Source organism: Rattus norvegicus, chromosome 2 (genome assembly GCF_036323735.1).
Source record: "Rattus norvegicus strain BN/NHsdMcwi chromosome 2, GRCr8, whole genome shotgun sequence".
In the NCBI taxonomy this organism is placed as follows: Eukaryota; Metazoa; Chordata; class Mammalia; order Rodentia; family Muridae; genus Rattus; species Rattus norvegicus.
In genome coordinates, this window is record NC_086020.1 from 207,226,186 (window position 1) to 207,245,019 (window position 18,834).

At 41.3% G+C, this 18,834-nt stretch overlaps 2 protein-coding genes across 18 annotated transcripts in view; one reads left to right on the forward strand and one right to left on the reverse strand.

The window, feature by feature from the left end:
- The window catches only part of Trmt13 (tRNA methyltransferase 13 homolog), a 15,069-nt gene extending 8,787 nt beyond the window's left edge, over positions 1-6,282 (reverse strand). For 5 of the 12 annotated variants that reach the window (XR_010063655.1, XR_010063656.1, XM_039102944.2 and 2 more), the window contains exons 1-6: positions 5,346-5,492; positions 2,987-3,033; positions 2,790-2,856; positions 1,088-1,150; positions 587-656; positions 350-456 (exon numbers count right to left, since the gene is read on the reverse strand). Coding sequence is in view for 10 of the 12 variants with exons in the window: in XM_039102944.2 (XP_038958872.1) it covers positions 350-456; positions 587-656; positions 1,088-1,150; positions 2,790-2,856; positions 2,987-3,033; positions 5,346-5,492 (501 nt within the window). In the remaining 2 variants the exon portion in view is untranslated. The other 7 variants (XM_039102953.2, XM_039102950.2, XM_039102948.2 and 4 more) reach the window with 7 other exon arrangements.
- Sass6 (SAS-6 centriolar assembly protein) overlaps positions 5,711-18,834 on the forward strand; it is a 31,945-nt gene continuing 18,821 nt past the window's right edge. For 5 of the 6 annotated variants that reach the window (XM_063281937.1, XM_063281938.1, XM_006233228.4 and 2 more), the window contains exons 1-6: positions 5,747-5,880; positions 14,365-14,425; positions 16,078-16,157; positions 16,541-16,645; positions 17,891-18,062; positions 18,766-18,831. In XM_063281937.1, the coding sequence (XP_063138007.1) occupies positions 5,816-5,880; positions 14,365-14,425; positions 16,078-16,157; positions 16,541-16,645; positions 17,891-18,062; positions 18,766-18,831 (549 nt within the window). In that variant the 5' untranslated portion in view covers positions 5,747-5,815. Of the gene's footprint in view, positions 5,881-14,364; positions 14,426-16,077; positions 16,158-16,540; positions 16,646-17,890; positions 18,063-18,765; positions 18,832-18,834 lie in introns of all 6 variants that reach the window. The other variant, NM_001415058.1, reaches the window with a different exon arrangement.

Sequence of the window (18,834 nt, forward strand, 5' to 3'; positions counted from 1 at the left end):
CAAGACAAGGTTTCTCTCTGTAACCCAGGCTGTCCTAGAACTCACTCTGTAGACCAGGATGGCCTCAAACTCAGATCTGCTTGTCTCTATCTACTGAGTTCTGGATTAGAGGTATATACCACCATACCTAACTAGAATGTTAGCTTTTAAAAAATTACTTTTATTTATTGTGAGCATACACACTTGTGTGTGCATGTAGCAGTCGGAGGACACTTTGTAAGATTCAGATGACTGAACTCAGGCCATTAGGCTTGGCAGCGAGCACCTTTATCTGGTGAGCCATCTCCTCAGCTTGGGATGCTAGCACTAAACATATGAAGAAACGTTGAGTGATTGTGTCCAAACATACCTGCTGTTTCAGGTGCTTGACTGCACAATCACCATTTCTCGGGTCATTAAGGGCGTCGTGTAATGCTGGATGGGACATAATGTGATCTTCATGTGTAGAGTTCAAGCCTGTGCCAAAAAGAAACATGATAGCTTAAGCAGAGAGACATGAACTGAGACTCTGAACGGCAGGACGGAGTAACTCATAAGTCACCCAGTGCTTCTCAGATAGTTAAGCCCACAACTTTAGCAGACTTACCTTCACTTGCTTTTCTCAATTTCTTAATTAAGGTTTCCAACTGCTCCTCAGATAGAGAAGAAAGTGGAACCTATATACAAATACAGAAATAAAACTAAATAATGCCGTCAAACACGCGTTAAAGTAGTGTGGCAGAGGCTGAGTAGACGCTCACAGCTGGGCAGACGTCTGGGCAGCTGAGGTGCTTCCTCCTGGCAGAGCTTTGCTCCAGGCTCCCTCCAGAACTGCCCGACCGTGAGGGCACTACTCAGGCTCTGCCTGATACTTTAACTTTCATTTCTCCCTCAGGTCTGGGCTCACCTCACAGCACAGCCATGCTGCAGTTTGTTATGGGACTGGAAGCTTGTCTCGGAACTAACCATTATTAACAATGTAGTTCTATAGGAAAATACATCCTAACATCAAAACAACACATCTTCCTAAACAAAAGTGGAGAATGGTCTGCACAAGGAGACAGCTTACAAATACCACTTGGAGTTAAGTATTAAATAATATACTTACTAATTGTTCAAGAATTTCTGTTTCATCCTTTAATCCTGCATTTATATCTTGAATAAAGAAATCCTGCCAAACCAAAACCATAACATATCATTAATATGACACTGAAAACAATTAGGCGGAAGAACTGCTTCTTCCTCTCACCCTCCCACACCATTACCATCTGTCACATTCACTCATCACCAAATATTACTGCATGGCCACAACCATAGTGACTGGGCTGCTGACTGGCCTCTTGTGTTGGTAGATGGCTGAGTCTGGTCTACTGGGAGCCCCCAGAATTAGGCCTCTGGGAGCAGTCTTATTTCTTAATGTTAAAATACCATGTTTTTCCTTTGGTACAGGATCTTACCCTGAAGCTCAATTGGTAGCCAAGGCTTGCCTAGAATTTTTTATGCTGTCCAAGTTTGCCTTGAACTTTGGGTAATCCTCTAGCTTAAGCCTCCCAGGTGCCAAAGACTACAGGTATGAGCTACCAAAGATGCTAAAATACCTTTAGCTCATAGCGTCTGGAGCAGTGGTTCTCAACTGAGAGGCATCTGAAAATGCAGAAGGGCATCTGTTGCAAAATGACTAAGAGGGCTGGGCAGTGGTGCAGGCCTTTGATCTGGTACGCAGGAGGCAACAGGCTGAGGCAGGTGGATCTCTGTGAGTTTGAGGCCAACCTGTTCTACAGAGCAAGTTCCTGAACACCTAAGGCTGCTACACAGAGAAACCCTGTCTCAAAAACCCAAATAAACAAAAAAACCCAAACACGACAACAAACCCCCCACCAACAAAAAAACCCAATTATGATATCTTGAGATACACATTTTAAAATGGTCCATATCATGAGGCAAATGACACACTTACCATTTTGTATCACATTATTGTATTTTGTTTCTAAACATAAATCTGAATTTTTGGGCTGGAGAGATGGCTCAGTGGTTAAGAGCACTGACTGCTCTTCCAGAGGTCCTGAGTTCAATTCCCACCAACCACATGGTGGCTCACAACCATCTGGGATCTGATGAGATCTGATGCCCTCTTCTGGTATATATGAAGACAGTGTACTCACATACATAAAATAAATAAATCTTTAAAAAAAGAAATCTGAATTTTTAGCTCTTGCGTAGGTGGACACTGTGTAAGACTTACATGGTCTGGTGGTTAGCTCAAATTCACTATCTATACTGAGTCTGAATCTCAAAGATGCCTAGCAGTTACTCTTTACAACCTGTTTACCTCTGATTGAAATCTCTTACTGCACCATCACCCCTCTCTGTCCAGCTATCAAGATGGGTGTGCTGGCTGGCACACGCCTATCACCTTAGCACTTGGAAGGGAAAGCATAAGAAACATTTGAGCTGTGTTGAAGACCAGCCGAAGTATTACAGCACAGTCCCCTATCTCAAAAGCAAATAAACAAACAAAAATAAAACATGAAGCAATTATTCGGGGTTGGTCAAAGTGGCACCCACCAGTAATCTCAGCACTAAAGAAGCTAAGGAAGGAGGGCCTCAAGTTTGGGGTCAGCCTGGGCTACACAGTGAAAACTTGCCTCTAATCTAACCAAACCAACAGATAAAACACAAGTGCAGAAAAGAAAAGAGGGGGAAAAAAGTACAGCTATCAAATGAATATGGTACATTTGCCAAATTCAATCTGTATCTTACGATATTAAGTATTTACATACGAAAATCACATACACATTGCAAATACTTACAGGCTTAGGCTTCTCTCTTGAATTACATTTTTTCAAATGTTTTGCTAGTTGGTCTTCATATACTGTGCTAAATTTAAAGAGAAAATTTAAGAGATTAAAAAAAATCTTAATACATCACACAAACATACACACAGATACACCCACACACCCACACACTCCAAATAACAGCAAAAACACTTATCTGACCCCATACTTACTGTTTTGGATCTAAAGGACATAAGATTCTTTTCCGAGCATTTTCTTCCTAAAAAATTAAAAGGGATACATTTATTTAAATATCAAGTGTATTACATTCAGATGTTAGATACACCCACAATGTATTTCTACTCCTAAAATAAGGTAAGAAAAATTTAAAAAATATAACGAAAAATACGCAGGATTAGGTCACGCAGCGTAACAGTAAGAGTCTCCAGTGCAGCTTGCTTCTGTATAAATAAGCAAACACTGTTTTGGCTTGCTAATGGAATTTTGCATCAGAGATAACACCTCCTAAAGATGGACAGTTATTATATGCACCATTAAGAAAAGATGTTAACCATATACTTCAGATTGACTAATAACAATGGACAATACTCATCATGTATGAAAATGATCTTTTGGAATGTATAGAATGGGTATAAGTGGCTAAAATGAGCCGACTAAAATACTCATTACTTGCATACTTATTCTTTTTTTTTTTTTTTTTTTTGGTTCTTTTTTTCGGAGCTGGGGACCGAACCCAGGGCCTTGCGCTTCCTAGGCAAGCGCTCTACCACTGAGCTAAATCCCCAACCCCTGCATACTTATTCTTTAATTTTAAAATGTTGCCCATTTAAACTGATTTTAGAATGCGTATTTATCTAAAGCTGTTTAAACGTAGGGAAATGCTGGGCGTGGTGGACCATGCTTTGAATATCAGCACTGCGGAGGAAAGGCAGACAGAGCTTTTGAGCCAAAGACCAGCCAGGGTAACCCTCAGGCCCTGTCTCAATAAAGACAGAAATCAAATACAGGAGAACGTATGACAGGAACAACGAGGCATGGTACTTTAACAATTTAGAATGGGTCATATTCCCTGGCTTTGCAACTTTTCAAAAATGCTAGTTACTGTCTTTCAAGTTATATACATTTAATTATAGGCAACGGGTGGAAAGCAAGAAAAACCAGTATTGGCATGCCTACCTTACAGACCCTATCAACACATGCACATGATGGCCCAATTATTAAAACCAGAGGCCAGTGGTTATGATTCTCAGTTCTTTCTATTAGCTGCTAACTCTATGTCTATGACCCAACACTAACACTCACTGCCTCATGTGAATAATAGTATATACTCCCTAAGTATAGACTTACTATATCCCTATTAAATAGAATAATAGCATGATTTATTTCCTAAGGTTTGTGAAAATTGAATTTTTAAAAGAAAAGTAACAATGTTTAGTGCTAGCCATACAGCAAAAGCTGACCAAGTATTTACTCTTATTTTTTCTCAATTATTTATTTCAATTTATTTCAGAATGTTCATGATGTTATGCACACTGAATTTTAGGGAAAGTTAAGAAATTCTCAGTATTAAGAATAACCTATATTATTTCTTCTTCACGTACAGATTTTAAAATTTAATTTCCAGTGTGATTGTTTGGTGTTGACCAGCTAGTTGGGAGGCTGAGGCAGGAGAATTCCTGAGACCAGGTATTCAAGACCAACATGAGAAATTCAGTGAGATCACCATCTCAAAGACAAACAGGAAAATTGTCTTTCAAGGGAAATAGTAATCTATTCTAGCTTGCAAAGCTAAATCGCAGAAAACACACACACACAGGCGCGAGCACACGCACGCGCGCGCGCGCACACACACACACACAAAGCATTCTTAATTTAGAAACTGTTATAAAGATGTTTTCTTTTTTGGTGTAGAGGGTGGTGAGACTTCCTGTGACCTGCGGATTAGTAATTTTCCTGTTCTCTATCCATTTGAAGCCCCTGACATTTTTGCACTTAGAACCAAAATGTCTTATGACATTAATGTCTGCTGGGGTTGGAAGACAAAAATGCACTCTGCTTTCAACTTTTAATGTTAGTTACTTTAGGTTAATTCTTCTTCCCCCTCCCAGAATAATAATTACAAGCTCATAAGGTGTTTCCTGGAGAGTTAAGTCTAAACAAAAAACATTTTTTTTCTAAGTTTCTTCCTCATGCACTCAAGTGGTTATCGTTCAGAAAACAATAAGTATAATTAGAACCCAGTTAGTAAAGTCTGGTGATTTCAAACACTATTCTGTAAAGATAATCACTTCCCATGAGGATGGGCGACTGATGGAAGGATGAGCACAAAGATCTCTATGATAGCACAGAGGATCATCTCTTGGCTATTCTTAGCACTTAGTCCAAGAAAGCAATGTTCCTCAGGAGCTCATCGTGGCTCCAAGCGGTGGTCAGAACTGCATTTACTTAAGTAAAGGCTGGAGAATCCATGGGGCAGAAGCAGAAACCTGTCAAAGGGGGTGAGGATGGGTTCCAGCACCCACAGACCAGCAACTCAGTTCCGACTCTCAGGAAGGTAGGGCGATACCAGACCTCCGCCGATCCAGCGTGTTCACCACAGAACCTTTTCCCCGCGGCCACCACCATCCTGCAGAAGCGCTTCTTCTTTTCCACAAAGTAGTTGCATCTACCGTCAGTTGGAAAACCGATCGCGGGCGTTGTCGGAGCAGGAGCCTCCATCACGCTGGGTCCTTTTGGCCTGGCTCAACCCAAAGTTGTCAATTCCCTCTGGTCCCGCTTCCCTTAACAAACGTGGCCGCCTGAAGGGGGTGGGACCACGGAAATTACGCATCACCCTGACTTATTCGTTCCCTCAACCGGAAGAAAGTGATGGTGGCTGAAGAGGTCCAAACCTCCTTCGTTCCCTCTGTTTATCGTTCCCCTCCTCCGCCGGAGCTGAGCGCCAAACTCAAACTTAGTCTGGAGCAGTACTTCTTTTAAGCTGGTACCGCGGGCCAGGCCTACTGGGCTTTTTCACTCACGGGTCGGGGCAGCGGTCCGACATGAGTCAAGTTCTGTTCCAGCAACTTGTTCCCTTGCTAGTGAAATGCAAAGACTGCGAGGAGAGGTGAGCTCCCGGTGCCGGCGGGTGGCGGTTGGGGTCGCGCCGATAGGGAAGATGGCGACTGGGTTCAGTGGGGATCGGTCCACGGGTCTGTGTCGGACCATCATACGGGGACGCGGGAAGAGACCCTGTGGGGACCTAGTGGTTACCTTTGTTTGTCGCCGGGTTGGCCGTTGCGGAGGGTACGCGCAGGAAGGGAATGAGGAAATGGGAAGCCGACTCCCTCTAGTCCACGTCCTGGCTCTGAGCGGGACTGAGACCAGCCTGTCCTTTCTGGGTGGGAGCTCTGATTCTCTCCTGTTCAGTTCTGCAAAGCTTCACGGCGACTTCAGGGAACCGTCCCCACTAGAATTCAGCCCGCCCAGCCCTTCACTCATGCTCTCCTTTGAAGGACATTGGGAGGGAAGCTTTAGAACTTCAACTAAAAACAAAACAAAGTAATCAGTGACATACTTCGGCTCATCCGCACGTCAGTTACAACCATTTAACCAACCCCAAATACTAGAAAATGAGAAATTCTGTACTTCATTGTATAATGTCAACTCGTAAAGCACCTCATTGGACCCCTGGGGATACCGTGGTCTTCACAGGGTTTACACTACGGTATCCTATCGAACAGATAAATGCAAACTTGCAACATTAACCACAGGCGATGCTATTATGGCTCAAATAGATTTGATTAGAGGTTAGATCTGATTTTTCCTCTTTTACCAATAACTTTAGTTATTTGGTTTCTATGAACATTACATTTTCTCATTTGTAAAGTTGGTTTAACACACCTACCTGCTCATATGATTGCAATGAAGACCGGATGTGAAAATGTTTGTAGAAACTAAACGCTGAAGAAACGTGGCATTAAGAAAAATTATTGAGTTGTTGGACTGTTAAACGGTGGAGTGCAATTTAGAATTAGGTCCAGAATCAACTAGCAAGCAGTCAGAAGAATGGACTGAAAACATCAGCTTTGTATAGAAATCTGTTGGTTATTATTTGTTTTTTTTCCCTATCCCCCAAATGTGTTGGTTATTTTAATTGTCTTACTGTGTTTTGATTTTGGCAATTGAACTGATGCCCTAACTTAGCATGTACTACCACTGATCTGTACCTCCCAACCCAGCCTCTAATTGGTGATTATTTTGTGATGTCTAATATAGTGGCTATTAGCCACATATAAACATATAGTTATTGAATTCTGGCTAATCCAAACTGATGTCCGTAAGTGTAAAATACATAGATTTTTGAAGATCTGCTAGTAACAAGAGTGTAAAACATCTCAATTTTATGTTATGTTACAGCTTTTTTAAAAATTTTTATTTATTTATTTTTATACTCCAGGTCCATACCCTGACAGTTGTACATCACACATACACACACACACACACACACACACACACACACATACACACACACACACACACACTCCTCTCCCCTCCCCAAGGATGTCCTCACCCTCCCCTCCCCACCAGAGCTCTAAATTTTCTGAGGCCTCCAGTCTCTTGAGGGTTAGGTGCATTTCTTTGACTGAACCCAGACCTGGGAGTCCTCTGCTGTATATGGGTTGGAGGCCTCATCTCAGCTGGGGTATGCGCCTAGTTGGTGGTCCAGTGTCTGAGAGATCTGGGGGCAGGGGGTGGGGTCCAGGTTAATTGAGACTGCTGGTCCTCCTACAGGTGACTTCTATAAGGTGACTTCTAGACAGTTTAAAGTGATATCCACAACTCACATCTGTGCCTTCCCTTTTGTCTCTGTGTGGACCATTCCTTGTGATTCCAAGCTTGACACTCCCAACTCTTCTCCAACACATTAAATCAGAGTTGTAATCAGAGTTCATCATGCTAAAACACAACTTCAACTTTAAAAATTGTTTAGAAACCTGATATTCCTGTCACCTGTGGCAGGGACCACCCAGCTGTTCATAAATCAGATTTTTCTGGAACACAGCCATCCTTATTTGTTACCAACTGTCTGTGGTTGCATCTGCACAAGGGCAGCAGTAATGAGTAATTATATGGGGGTGTTGGTGGGAAAATAGCTGCATAGTTTTTACAGTAGAGGGAATATATATCCAGCACTACAACAGCAATAAGGGGTGGGGGTAGCGGGGTAGCGGGGTAGCGGGGTAGCGGGGAGGAACACAACCACACATAGTTGTGACAGATACTCTATAGTAGTGCCTTCCTGATAATACAGTTTCTTATGTTGTGGTGACCCCCAACCATAAAATTATTTTTGCTGCTTTAAATGTACTTATGCTACTGTTACGAGTCTAATGTGAACTTTTTTTTTTTAATGGTCTAAGGTGACCCCTGTGAAAAAGTTGTTTGACTCTAGTGGGGGTCCAGACCTGTAAGTTGAAAACCACTGCTCTATAATCTTCCAAGTCTAAAATATTTGCTCTCTGGGCTCTTAACAGAGGCCATAGCTTTGCTATCCCCTGACCTATAGGAAGAACAACCTAGGTTCTTTAGCCAACTATTCAAGAGCAGTTTACCCCAGCAAATATTTCCCACTGTGTACCATGAACTATCTTGGGTGCAGAATGGGAGGCTTCCTTTCCTTTCACCTCCAACAGCAACAGCAAAACCAGTCCCCGTCGTGGTTCTCGGGGAGCTCCCAGACTCGGACGATCCCCTTGGAGAAGCAGGACAGTGCAAGTTTAGATCTGGACATGATGGCCTGGTTTCGGTTAATTCCAGTCTGCCACTGATTGGCTGATCTCCGACAGTCTGTTTACTGTTTGCACATTTCTGTGGGTCGAACCTGTGTCCTTGCAGCATGCTACCATAGACGACCATCGTACTCTACCCCCTGCTCCAGACTTACACCATTTATTTCACTTTGGTCTCATTTTTAAATTCAGAATAATAGTATTCATGGCATTATTATTGAGGATGTAATTATTTAATAAATACAAAGGACTTATAATAGTAACTAGTATATGTTAAGTATTCCCTAAATCTTAGTTGTTATTATTAATAGTAAGGTGTTACCACATGAGTAGTATAATAAAGGCATAGTAGAGAGGAAGGCGGTTGGGTAGATGGCCAGTGTAACTATCAGGAAACCCTACCTGGAAGACAGTGGTTCGAGCTTTAAACTCAGGATTGGATAACCACCTGCTCTTACGTTTTGATCCCAAAACTATCCCAGTCATTACACAAGAACTCAGCTCCTTTGATGCTGTGTATTCTACCATATCTCCACTCCTGCTGTTCCCTCTGCCTCAGATGTCATTTTTTTTCATGACTAAGACGCACCTCCTGTGTGTGTGTGTGTGTGTGTGTGTGTGTGTGTGTGTGTGTGTGTCTGTCTGTCCGTCTGTCTTTGCTTGTGAGCGCCTTCAGAAAAGGAAAAAGATGTCAAATCCTTTGGAGCTGGAGTTCTAGGTCTTTGTGACAGCTTGACATGGGTGCTGGGGTTCAAACTCTGAGAGAACAGATATGTGCTTTTAACCACTGTCACTCATTACACACCCAGCTTTTTTGTTTGTTTGGTTGGTTTTTTGTTTGTTTGTTTGTTTGTTTGCTTGTTTTTTTGAGACAAGGTTTCTCTGTGTAGCCCTGGAACTCTCTCTGTAGACCACTACTAGCCTTGAATTCACAGAGATCCGCCTACCTCTGCCTCTCCAATGTTGGGATTAAAGGTGTGAGTCGCCACCACCTGCCCCCTCCTGGCTTTTAATGTGGTTGTTACAGATCCTAATTCGATGCTTATGTATGAGTAGCAGGCACTTTACTGACTGTGCTATCTCCCCAGCCCCCCAAGATACAGCTTAAATACCTTCCCATAAGTATCTTTAAAGTTGCCCAAGATGCCAGGTATGTGACACCTTTAACTCCAGCACTCAGCAGGTAGAGGCAGAAGACTGCCTTTGAGTCTAGCCTGCTCTATGCAGTGACTTCCAGGACAGCCAGAGCTACATAATGAGACCCTGTCTCAAAAAAACAAAGCAACAGAGGTAGAGGCCCTTAAAATTAACTGCCACTAATCATTTATTAGGTAGCATTATGTAGGGAAGAGATGAGTCCAAATTTGGACTTTGTAATGTGCCTCAGATTCTTTCTCTGATTATAGAATCACTAAGATTACTATTTCTTTTGAAGTCTTTATTTTATTTTATGTATGTGAGTGCACTGTTGCTCTCTTCAGACATACCAGAAGAGGGCAATGGATCTCAAATAGATGGATGTGAGCCACCATGGGGTTGTAGGGAATTGAACTCAGGACCTCTGGAAGAGCAGACAGTGCTCTTAACCACTGAGCCATCTCTCCAGCCCATCACTAAAATTATTGTTGAATGGGGTCACACACACACACACACACACACACACACACACACACACACACACACACAGATGGAGAGGAAGGAGGAGGGGGAGGGAGGGAGATAGCTCACAGTGTAGGTACTTAGTAGACAGTGGTAGGTCTTCTTTTCCTTTTCTTTAGGTCTTCTCTGGAAGCCCTGAAACAATCAGATGTTTATTTCTGTTTGTATCCTTAGCACCCAGCAGAGTACCTGGCTTACAGTAGATTTTATTTGTTTGCATTGAGAGAATAAGGTCACACCTTCTAAATGACAGAAGTGGGCTGAAATCCAGCTATGTCCAATGACTATGGTCTTTATTTAAAAGTAAATAAACCTACCTGGCTGTATTTGACTGGCCTGGTGGGTGTTACTCAGTACAAACAATGTTTTAGGATTGGAATTTTATTCATTTGTTTTAGTGCTCTTATATCACGAATCTAATGAAAGTAATATACCTGCAAACTCAGATTTTTTTCTGACATTTGTAAGAGCATTTTATTTAATTTTTCATTTATTTTTGGAGACAGAGTTTCTCTGTAGAAACCAGCCAGTTCCTGGCTGTTCTGGAACTTACTTTGTAGACCAGGCTAGCCTTGGACTCAGAAGTTCAACTTCTCTACCTCCCCAATTCTGGCTCTAAGTGTGTTTCTAAAACAAATATGGGGGATATACTTCGTTTCATGCCTTCTTCAAGTGTCAACATCTAATCCATATAGGTATTTCAAATGTGTGCAAGCATATTGTTAGTATGAGTGGAATTGCTATAGTCAATAATTCTCGTAGATTTAGGTAAAGGGCGTTTTTTTCTCTTCGGTTTTGTGTGTTTCTCATTTCATATATATATATATATATATATATATATATATATATATGAGGCATTGAAGTATAGGACTTCAAGCTGTGAAACACAATAAAAAATTAGGTGTCAGTTTAAATATTGTACGAATATAGCAAATACACTGTGTACTAGAAAGTACCTTAAAGATGAAAAGGCCCTCTGTTAGACGGCATTTGTAAGTTAGGAGGAAGCGTTGGTGTTTTCTGTCTAAAGAGCGTAAGTGAGGTTGGAGTGCTGCTCCAGTCTGCCTTGCGTGTATTGCTGTAGGTGCAAGAGTGACAGTGTAACCCAGTGCCTGTCTAGCATGTGTAAGCTTCCGGCTTTCATCTCCAGCACCACAAAAATAACGTGAGCAAGGATGACAAGTTTTCGTCTGTTCTCACTGACCTTTGTCAGCTAGCAGATAGGGTGATGCAGATGAACCGAGATAAGCATCCAATTGTGTGGTCAATAAGAAATTTAATTAAGCCAGATGTGGCATACAACTTTAATCCCAGCACCTAGGAGGCAGAGGCTGTTGGCTCTCTGAATTTCAGGCCAGCCTGATCTGTATAGAGAGCTCCAGGACAGCTAGGCCTACATAGAAATACCTTGTTTCAAACAAATAAAGAGATGAACTAGAATGACCCATTTTAAAACAAAATAAAATTGTAAATCCAAGTTTAAGATAAAGGTCTTAGCAGTTCACTCTGGCCCAACTGTCTCCACCTTGCTCATCCGTAATCGGTTGCTGTGTCTGTCTATCCTTTTACTTCTGTGGTAGATAAGTAGAAACTGGAAACCTCTTAAACCAAATCTTTAGAAGAATTTAAACTCAAACAGGTTCAGTTATGGTTTTGTTGCTTTTCTATTGCTGGGATAAGAGACCATGACCAATGTAACATATAGAAGAAATGGCTTCTTTCAGGCTTAGATTTCAGAGTTAGAGTCCACAATGGCAGAGGGGCCCAGTACCTGAAGGTAGCAGGTAGCTGAAACAGCAGCTAAGAATCAACAGGAGATAGACTGCACTGGAGTGAATGGTCAAGTCCTTCCAAACCTCAAAGCCCAGCGCCAGGAATACACCCCTCCCTAAAGGCTACATTTGATCCCCCTCAAACTTCCACCAACTTGGGACCAAGTATTCAAACGTATAAGCCTATGGGGGCCATTGGTATTCAGTCCACCACAGATTTGTTTATTTCCCCCCTTAACACACACACACGTTAGAGGAAGGCCATTGCTACTGAGCTTAGAATAGTTTTGAGATGCATAGACATTCTTCAGTGATTTTATTAAATTTGTTCCTCAGTTTAATGCTATGGCTACTTTGATGTCTTTGTTCAATGATGAACACTGCACAGAATGTGGAGGTTGTGACTTCCTCTTTCAGACATCAGAGCTGCTTGTGAATGAGATAGTCAGCTTGTTGTGAATGAGATAGTCAGCTTGTTGTGAATGAGATAGTCAGCTTGCTGACAATACTTCTGAGCTCTCTACTTTGCATAGACAGTACTTTATGTTGATTGTCTTTTCGGTTAAGATGTGTGTGTAACAGGATAGTGACTGTCATGTTCTTGAGCCTAACAATAATTGAGCACACCTAGGTGGTGGTGGCCCGCGCTTTTAATCCCTGCACTCTGGAGGCAGAAGCAGGTGGGTCTCTGTGAGTTTGAAGCCAGCCTGCACTACAGAGGGAGTTCCAGGACAACAAGGGCTGCATAGAGAATCCCTATGGGGGTGGGGGACAACCAAAAGCAAACATTATATTTTAACTTTTTAAGGTGGTAGATCTTTGTAAGTCATTTTGTTCATTGAAATGGTAATTTTTAGACCTAAACGTTGTTACTGGATTGACGGTCTATCTCTTAGTAGATGGTTTTTAGAATCTGGCAGTAAAGTTATTTACCAGAATACTAATGATGGGCACCCTGACTGTTCACCACATCTCCATTTTAAGAGTAGCAAGTATTGGTACTGGACTGGCTGCGGCCCCTGGGAGCACGCGCCGCTACCACCTGCACCAGCCTGAGGAGCTCCTGTGGATCGGTGATATGAGTTCATTCAACAAGCCACTTTGGGGATATGACTGTGGTTTCTGACGAAACCAGATTGGAATAATTTTCATGATATTTGTGTGTGTGTGTGTGTGTGTGTGTGTGTGTGTGTGTGTGTGAGAGAGAGAGAGAGAGAGAGAGAGAGAGGGAATGTGTGTGTGTGTGTGTGTGTGAGAGAGAGAGAGAATGTGTGTGAGAGAGAGAGAGAATGTGTGAGAGAGAATGTGTGTGTGAGAGAGAGAGAATGAGTGTGTGTGTGAGAGAGAGAGAGAGAGTGTGTGTGTGTGTGTGTGTGTGTGTGTACTCACTCAGCATACATTTCTGCCACATTCTTAAGTAGCAAAAAAAGCAAAATGTTCCTCTTCTGTGGGATTTTAAGGTTTATCAGCCATTAAAACTCAGACTTCAGGTTGGGAATTTAGCTCAGTGGTAGAGCGCTTGCCTAGCAAGCGCAAGGCCCTGGGTTCGGTCCCCAGCTCCGGAAAAAAAAAAAAAAAAAGAAAAAACAAAAAAACTCAGACTCCTCTAGCTTTTCCCTTGCTGTGAACCAGCCTTCCTGTCATGAGACTACAAAGAGTGAGGCTGTAGACGCTGATGTTTACAAGACTGGAAGTCTTCATCAAGAACAGTGGCAAGCCTTCAGATCCCAACACAGGCGCACAAGTGTTCTCGGGATAGATGCACTTTGCACAGCTTATGTGCACACCAGCCATTTCTGCCGAATGTGCTTTGTGAAGAAGACATTTCCTGATTAGAATCAATAGCCAGAATATTAAATATTGATAGAAAAGTAAGTGGAAAAGAACTGGAACCTGGTTCAGTATCATGAGATTTCTATATAGATTTTATACCTCAGTGGGGACAACTGATTCCAGTTCATGCCGTTTACATCTGTGAGAGTCACGGATGCTTCTATTTTCCTTGGGGTTTTCAGAATGAGAGAGTAATACATGGTGGGGTGGAGCTCTCTGAACATAGTTCGAATTTCTTTTTACAACGTTTTTATTTGGTTTGTGAGCTGTTGGAATTGTAAGTTTTAACTGCCTTTTTTTTTTTTTCAAAAAAAATGGAGATTTGTTTAAAAAGTGACAAATATTTAGCCTTCCATTAAAAACTACCAGGTTACTTACTAGAGGAACAATGCAGATTTAAAACTTATGTCCAGTGTACTTTCTAAAAATCTGTGCATAAGCTTGAAGGCACCTGTGGAGAGTCTTGTAGTTTAGGATCAAAATCGTAACTGATGTAAAGATAGCCAAATCCGTGTTGCTCAAATGTTTCTGAGTTGATCATGTCTTTTCCTACAGGAGAGGGAGCGTTAGAGTGAGCATTGAACTACAGTCACTGTCTAATCCAGTACACAGAAAGGTTCGTGTTTACTTCTTTTTTGAAATATGACCATTTGTGTGCATCATGGTTATTATTCTGGTTTTTGTCTTTTTGTTTCATGTTAAGAAAATGAGATCTTTCTCTTACCCAAACTTAGTCATTCTATAATCACGAAGGTGGTTTCGCCAGGGACACTTATCCATTATATTCCACACTTGTTGACTCGTGCAGTTTCCCCAAATAATGAGAGATTCTCCTGCCCAGTTTGTGGTCATGGTAGAATGTTTGCGCTCTCCCTGATCTTGGTCTTTTTGATACTGAGGTACAATTGTTGAACTATTTTTAAAGGGTTACTCTTTTGTTAAGTCCTTCCTTTTTTTTTTTCTTTTTTTAATTTTGGGTCATTTTATTACTGCTGTAAGTCTAGGGTGGTGAAATCTAAGTCAGCAATTTAAATGTAATTATACCATGCATTACTAAATCCAAGAAGAATTAGCGGCTGATGTAACAATCTGGGTTTGCCCTGACCATTTAAAAGATTACCTTGTCTACATTTTGGTTTAGAGTGTAAATTCCATGTGAACTTAAGAGTTAAGTTGAATATGGTGCTATATGCTAGTAATAGCAGCACTCAAGAGGAGGCAGGGGGATTGAGAGCTCTTTGGGATGCAATGTGAGCTACAGAATTGACCCCCTGTCTATATAAAATAATGATAATAATGATAACAACACTAAGAACGTAGGCCACAGGACCTGCTGCAGCTTTTCCTGAGCACATGCAAGCATCTTGTAGTCGACTGTAACCTTAGGTCTCCTCTTGTCGCTGGCTTTCAGTGGCATCTGACCTGAGTCTTAAGTAGACGTCATTGAACCAGGGCTGTTCTGAGGTGGAGTGAGCCCCCAGTGCCTTGATTTTCTGGCACAGAGAGTATATGTTCTTACTGTTACTTTTACATGTGGTACCTCTGCATTGTGTAGCTTCGCTGATAGAGGGCTTTGAGGTTTCCACTTACCCTCGTATCTCCTAGACATGAGGAGATTTTCTTCAAGATCTTTGTTAGTCCCAGCTCCTCCGTAGTTTTCTCTGTACCTTCAAGTTTATAATTTTTGTGTCCTACCTGCCATCTATGATGTTCTGTCCCACTTCAAATTTGATGACTTGGCAAGTATCTTTATGAAAGGAACCCATTTCATTAGAAAAGAGACAGATGGACCATCCTGTCGGGGGCCAGCTGGAGTAGGCCTCCTGGGAAGCCCTGGAACCTGTCACCTGATCCTTCATCTGCTGTCTGAGCGACAGGAGCCCTTCCTGCGCTTGAGCAGATGACTGTCAGTTTTGCTGATTATATTCGCTGCTTTTGAAATACCAGACGAGTTAATTTGAGGGAAGCCAAAACACATTTATTTAATCTTGCCATGATGCCACAGCGCAAAGCTGGTATATGAATTTCTCTGAGCCTCATAGAAGATACTTTTAACTTCGAGCATTTCGTCAGCTTCTATACACCCCCAAAAGCTCTCTGCTCCCCGAGTGTCTACCCCCAGTTAAGATGCTCACACTCTAAAGACTGATAAAATGAGCAGCACCTAGAGCAGGGCTCTGAAGTATGGCTGAGCTGTGGTTGCTTTGAATAATTTCACTTTACAAAAGCTTTACTAGGGACATTAAAAAATTCTACTCTTCTCTTTAGGATCTAGTCATCCGTCTGACTGATGATACAGATCCATTTTTTCTGTATAACCTTGTTATATCCGAGGAAGACTTTCAAAGGTAAGTTATTTTAGGTTTTTGCTGGCCCTACACATAATACATGAATTATTTTCTGAATTTTATAATGTGTTTACACTGTTTCTTTTTGAGACACATACCTGTTTAGGTGGTATGTTATTCTGGGAATGCTGACTGGCCTACAATTGTTTACTGGGTATTTTTAAAGTTGAATGTTTTATAAATTGTCAGACTTAAGTAGCTCATAAATTTGATGCTTTAACTAACTTTCATGACTCCTGTTAGCTAAGATTGATACATATCAAAAGCTCTCTAGTTTAATTTTTAAAAAATAATGTCATTAGTAAATAATATTTTACTCTACAAATTATAACTGAAGATAGTAATTAAGTTTCTGAAAGACTGTTTTTCTGTTTTCTGTGTAGTTTAAAATTGCAGCAAGGTCTCCTGGTGGACTTCTTATCTTTTCCACAGAAGTTTATAGACCTCCTTCAGCAATGTATGCAGGAGCATGTGAAAGAGACTCCAAGGTGAGGCTTTGGGGGCCGGAGAACTATATTTCCCTTTGAAAGATGAGTGCTGACAAAATTATTTTCCATGTATTGCAAATACCCCAGTTTTTTTTTTTTTTTTTTTTTTTTTTAAAACGGGATTAGGGTTTAACTAAATTCCAAATTTTTTTTTTTTTTTTTTTTTTTTTTGGTTCTTTTTTTTTCGGAGCTGGGGACCGAACCCAGGGCCTTGCGCTTCCTAGGTAAGCACTCTACCACTGAGCTAAATCCCCAGCCCCTAAATTCCAAATTTTAAGAAATCTTGACTAAAATAAAAAATATTTGACCCTTAATTTTCATGGCTTGATGCAGTCTTTAAAGTTAGTTTATATTAAAAAAATTTGTTTTCCTAGGATTTATTTCTTATTTATGTGTCTCTGTGTGTATGCCCACACCTTGGAGGCCAAATGGGTGTAGCAAACCTCCTGGAGCTTCAGGCAGATGTTAGTTTAGCTCTCTGAGCTGGGAACTGAACTCAAGTCCTCAGAGAGCAGCAACTGTGCTTAACTGCTGAGCCATCTGGAGCCCCAAGCTAGTTGAACTGTTTAATAACAGTTTTGTTTTCACAATTTGTTATGTGACTGTATTTATATTCATGGTCATGTGTTGCTGACACCTGATCATGTAAAATTCACCAGGAACTTTTTCTTGACAGTTTAAAATACTGTTTTATTAGGAACTTAAATGTTTTCTGCACCATTTCCCCCCTTTTATTTTCTTATTATTTTGAGGTAGGGTCTCACTATATAGCTCTGGTTGTCCTGGAACTTACTATGTAGACCAGGCTGGCCTTGAACGCAGAGAGATCCGTCTTCTTCTGCCTCCTAGTATTGGGATTAAAGGTGCTTGCTACTATGCCTGGCCCCCTTTTCATGTTTATTAGGCATTATTCTCTATAGAGAGCTTTTCTTATGAATCAGGGCTGTAGGATCATTCTGAGAATTTATGGGGAAAGGATACATCTGTAATTCTTACTTTTGCTTAAAGGTAAGTTATTGGAGTAAGGAGCTGGCCCTTCGGTCACCCCTGTGGTATTGATGAGCTTGGTTTTAGAGTTTGCTTCTTCTCTGTCCTTTTTGTCTCCCATTGCTAACGTTAGGGCCATGCTTCATTCCACACCCTGGCGTACCGTTTCTCTTTGTCCAGTGAGTTTTAGAGTAGCGTGCGAGTATCAGGTTCTCACAGGTTTGTATGTGAACTATAATGTGACGCTTCTCTTCCAAGGTTTCTGCTGCAGCTCACGTCTTCAGCTGCTCTTTTGGATAACTCGCCGGTGTTTTTAAATGTAGTGGAGACAAATCCTTTTAAGCATCTTATTCACCTGTCACTAAAGCTTTTACCTGGAAATGATGTAGAAATAAAGAAATTTCTAGCAGGATGCTTGAAATGTAGCAAGGTAAGTTTTTAACTTTAAGTTACTCTTTTAAATTAGGAACCTAAATACTTTATAAATCACTGAAGATCCATAATGTGCATACCCCACCTACCCCCACCCCCGCCACTTTCTTTGTACTGTAGTGAATGTCACTGTCTTTCATCTAGCTACTGCCTATAACTAAGTCTAGAACCAGACCAGCAGTTGAGAAGTTAGGATCCAGATATTTACAACTTTCTGGCCTTAGGCTCCTACATCCCATGTCACCATTTTATAAGTCAGCTAGTAAGTATATGAGCACACAATCTGCCACCCCCAACATACGACACTTTCTCTCAGTCATCATTAAATAAGACACCGCTCAGCACCTATCACTTACCCTCTTTCCTTTAAAGAAATCATCACTCTTTTAAATTGTGTGTTGTGGCATGTGTATTGAAAATAAGCATATGGACATGTTCTGACTGTTATAATATGCTACATAAGGTACGTGGTACAAGGACAGCATGGCGTTTCTGCTTAAGAAAATAAATGTCAATTAAATGCTTGGTTACGTACGTAGTGAGTGCTCAGGGCGCACAGACCTGGGGTTTTGTGAAAATGCAGAGTCTAGCTTAGAAGGCCGAGGTTTTGCATGTTCAACAGGGTCTTTGCATGGTGCTGGTATCTGGCCATGGGTGATTGTATTCAATTATAAGCTGCATAATTGTATTTTTATAAATAGGAAGAAAAATTATCACTGACTAAATCACTAGATGATGTTACCAGGCAACTGCACATTACACAAGAGGTA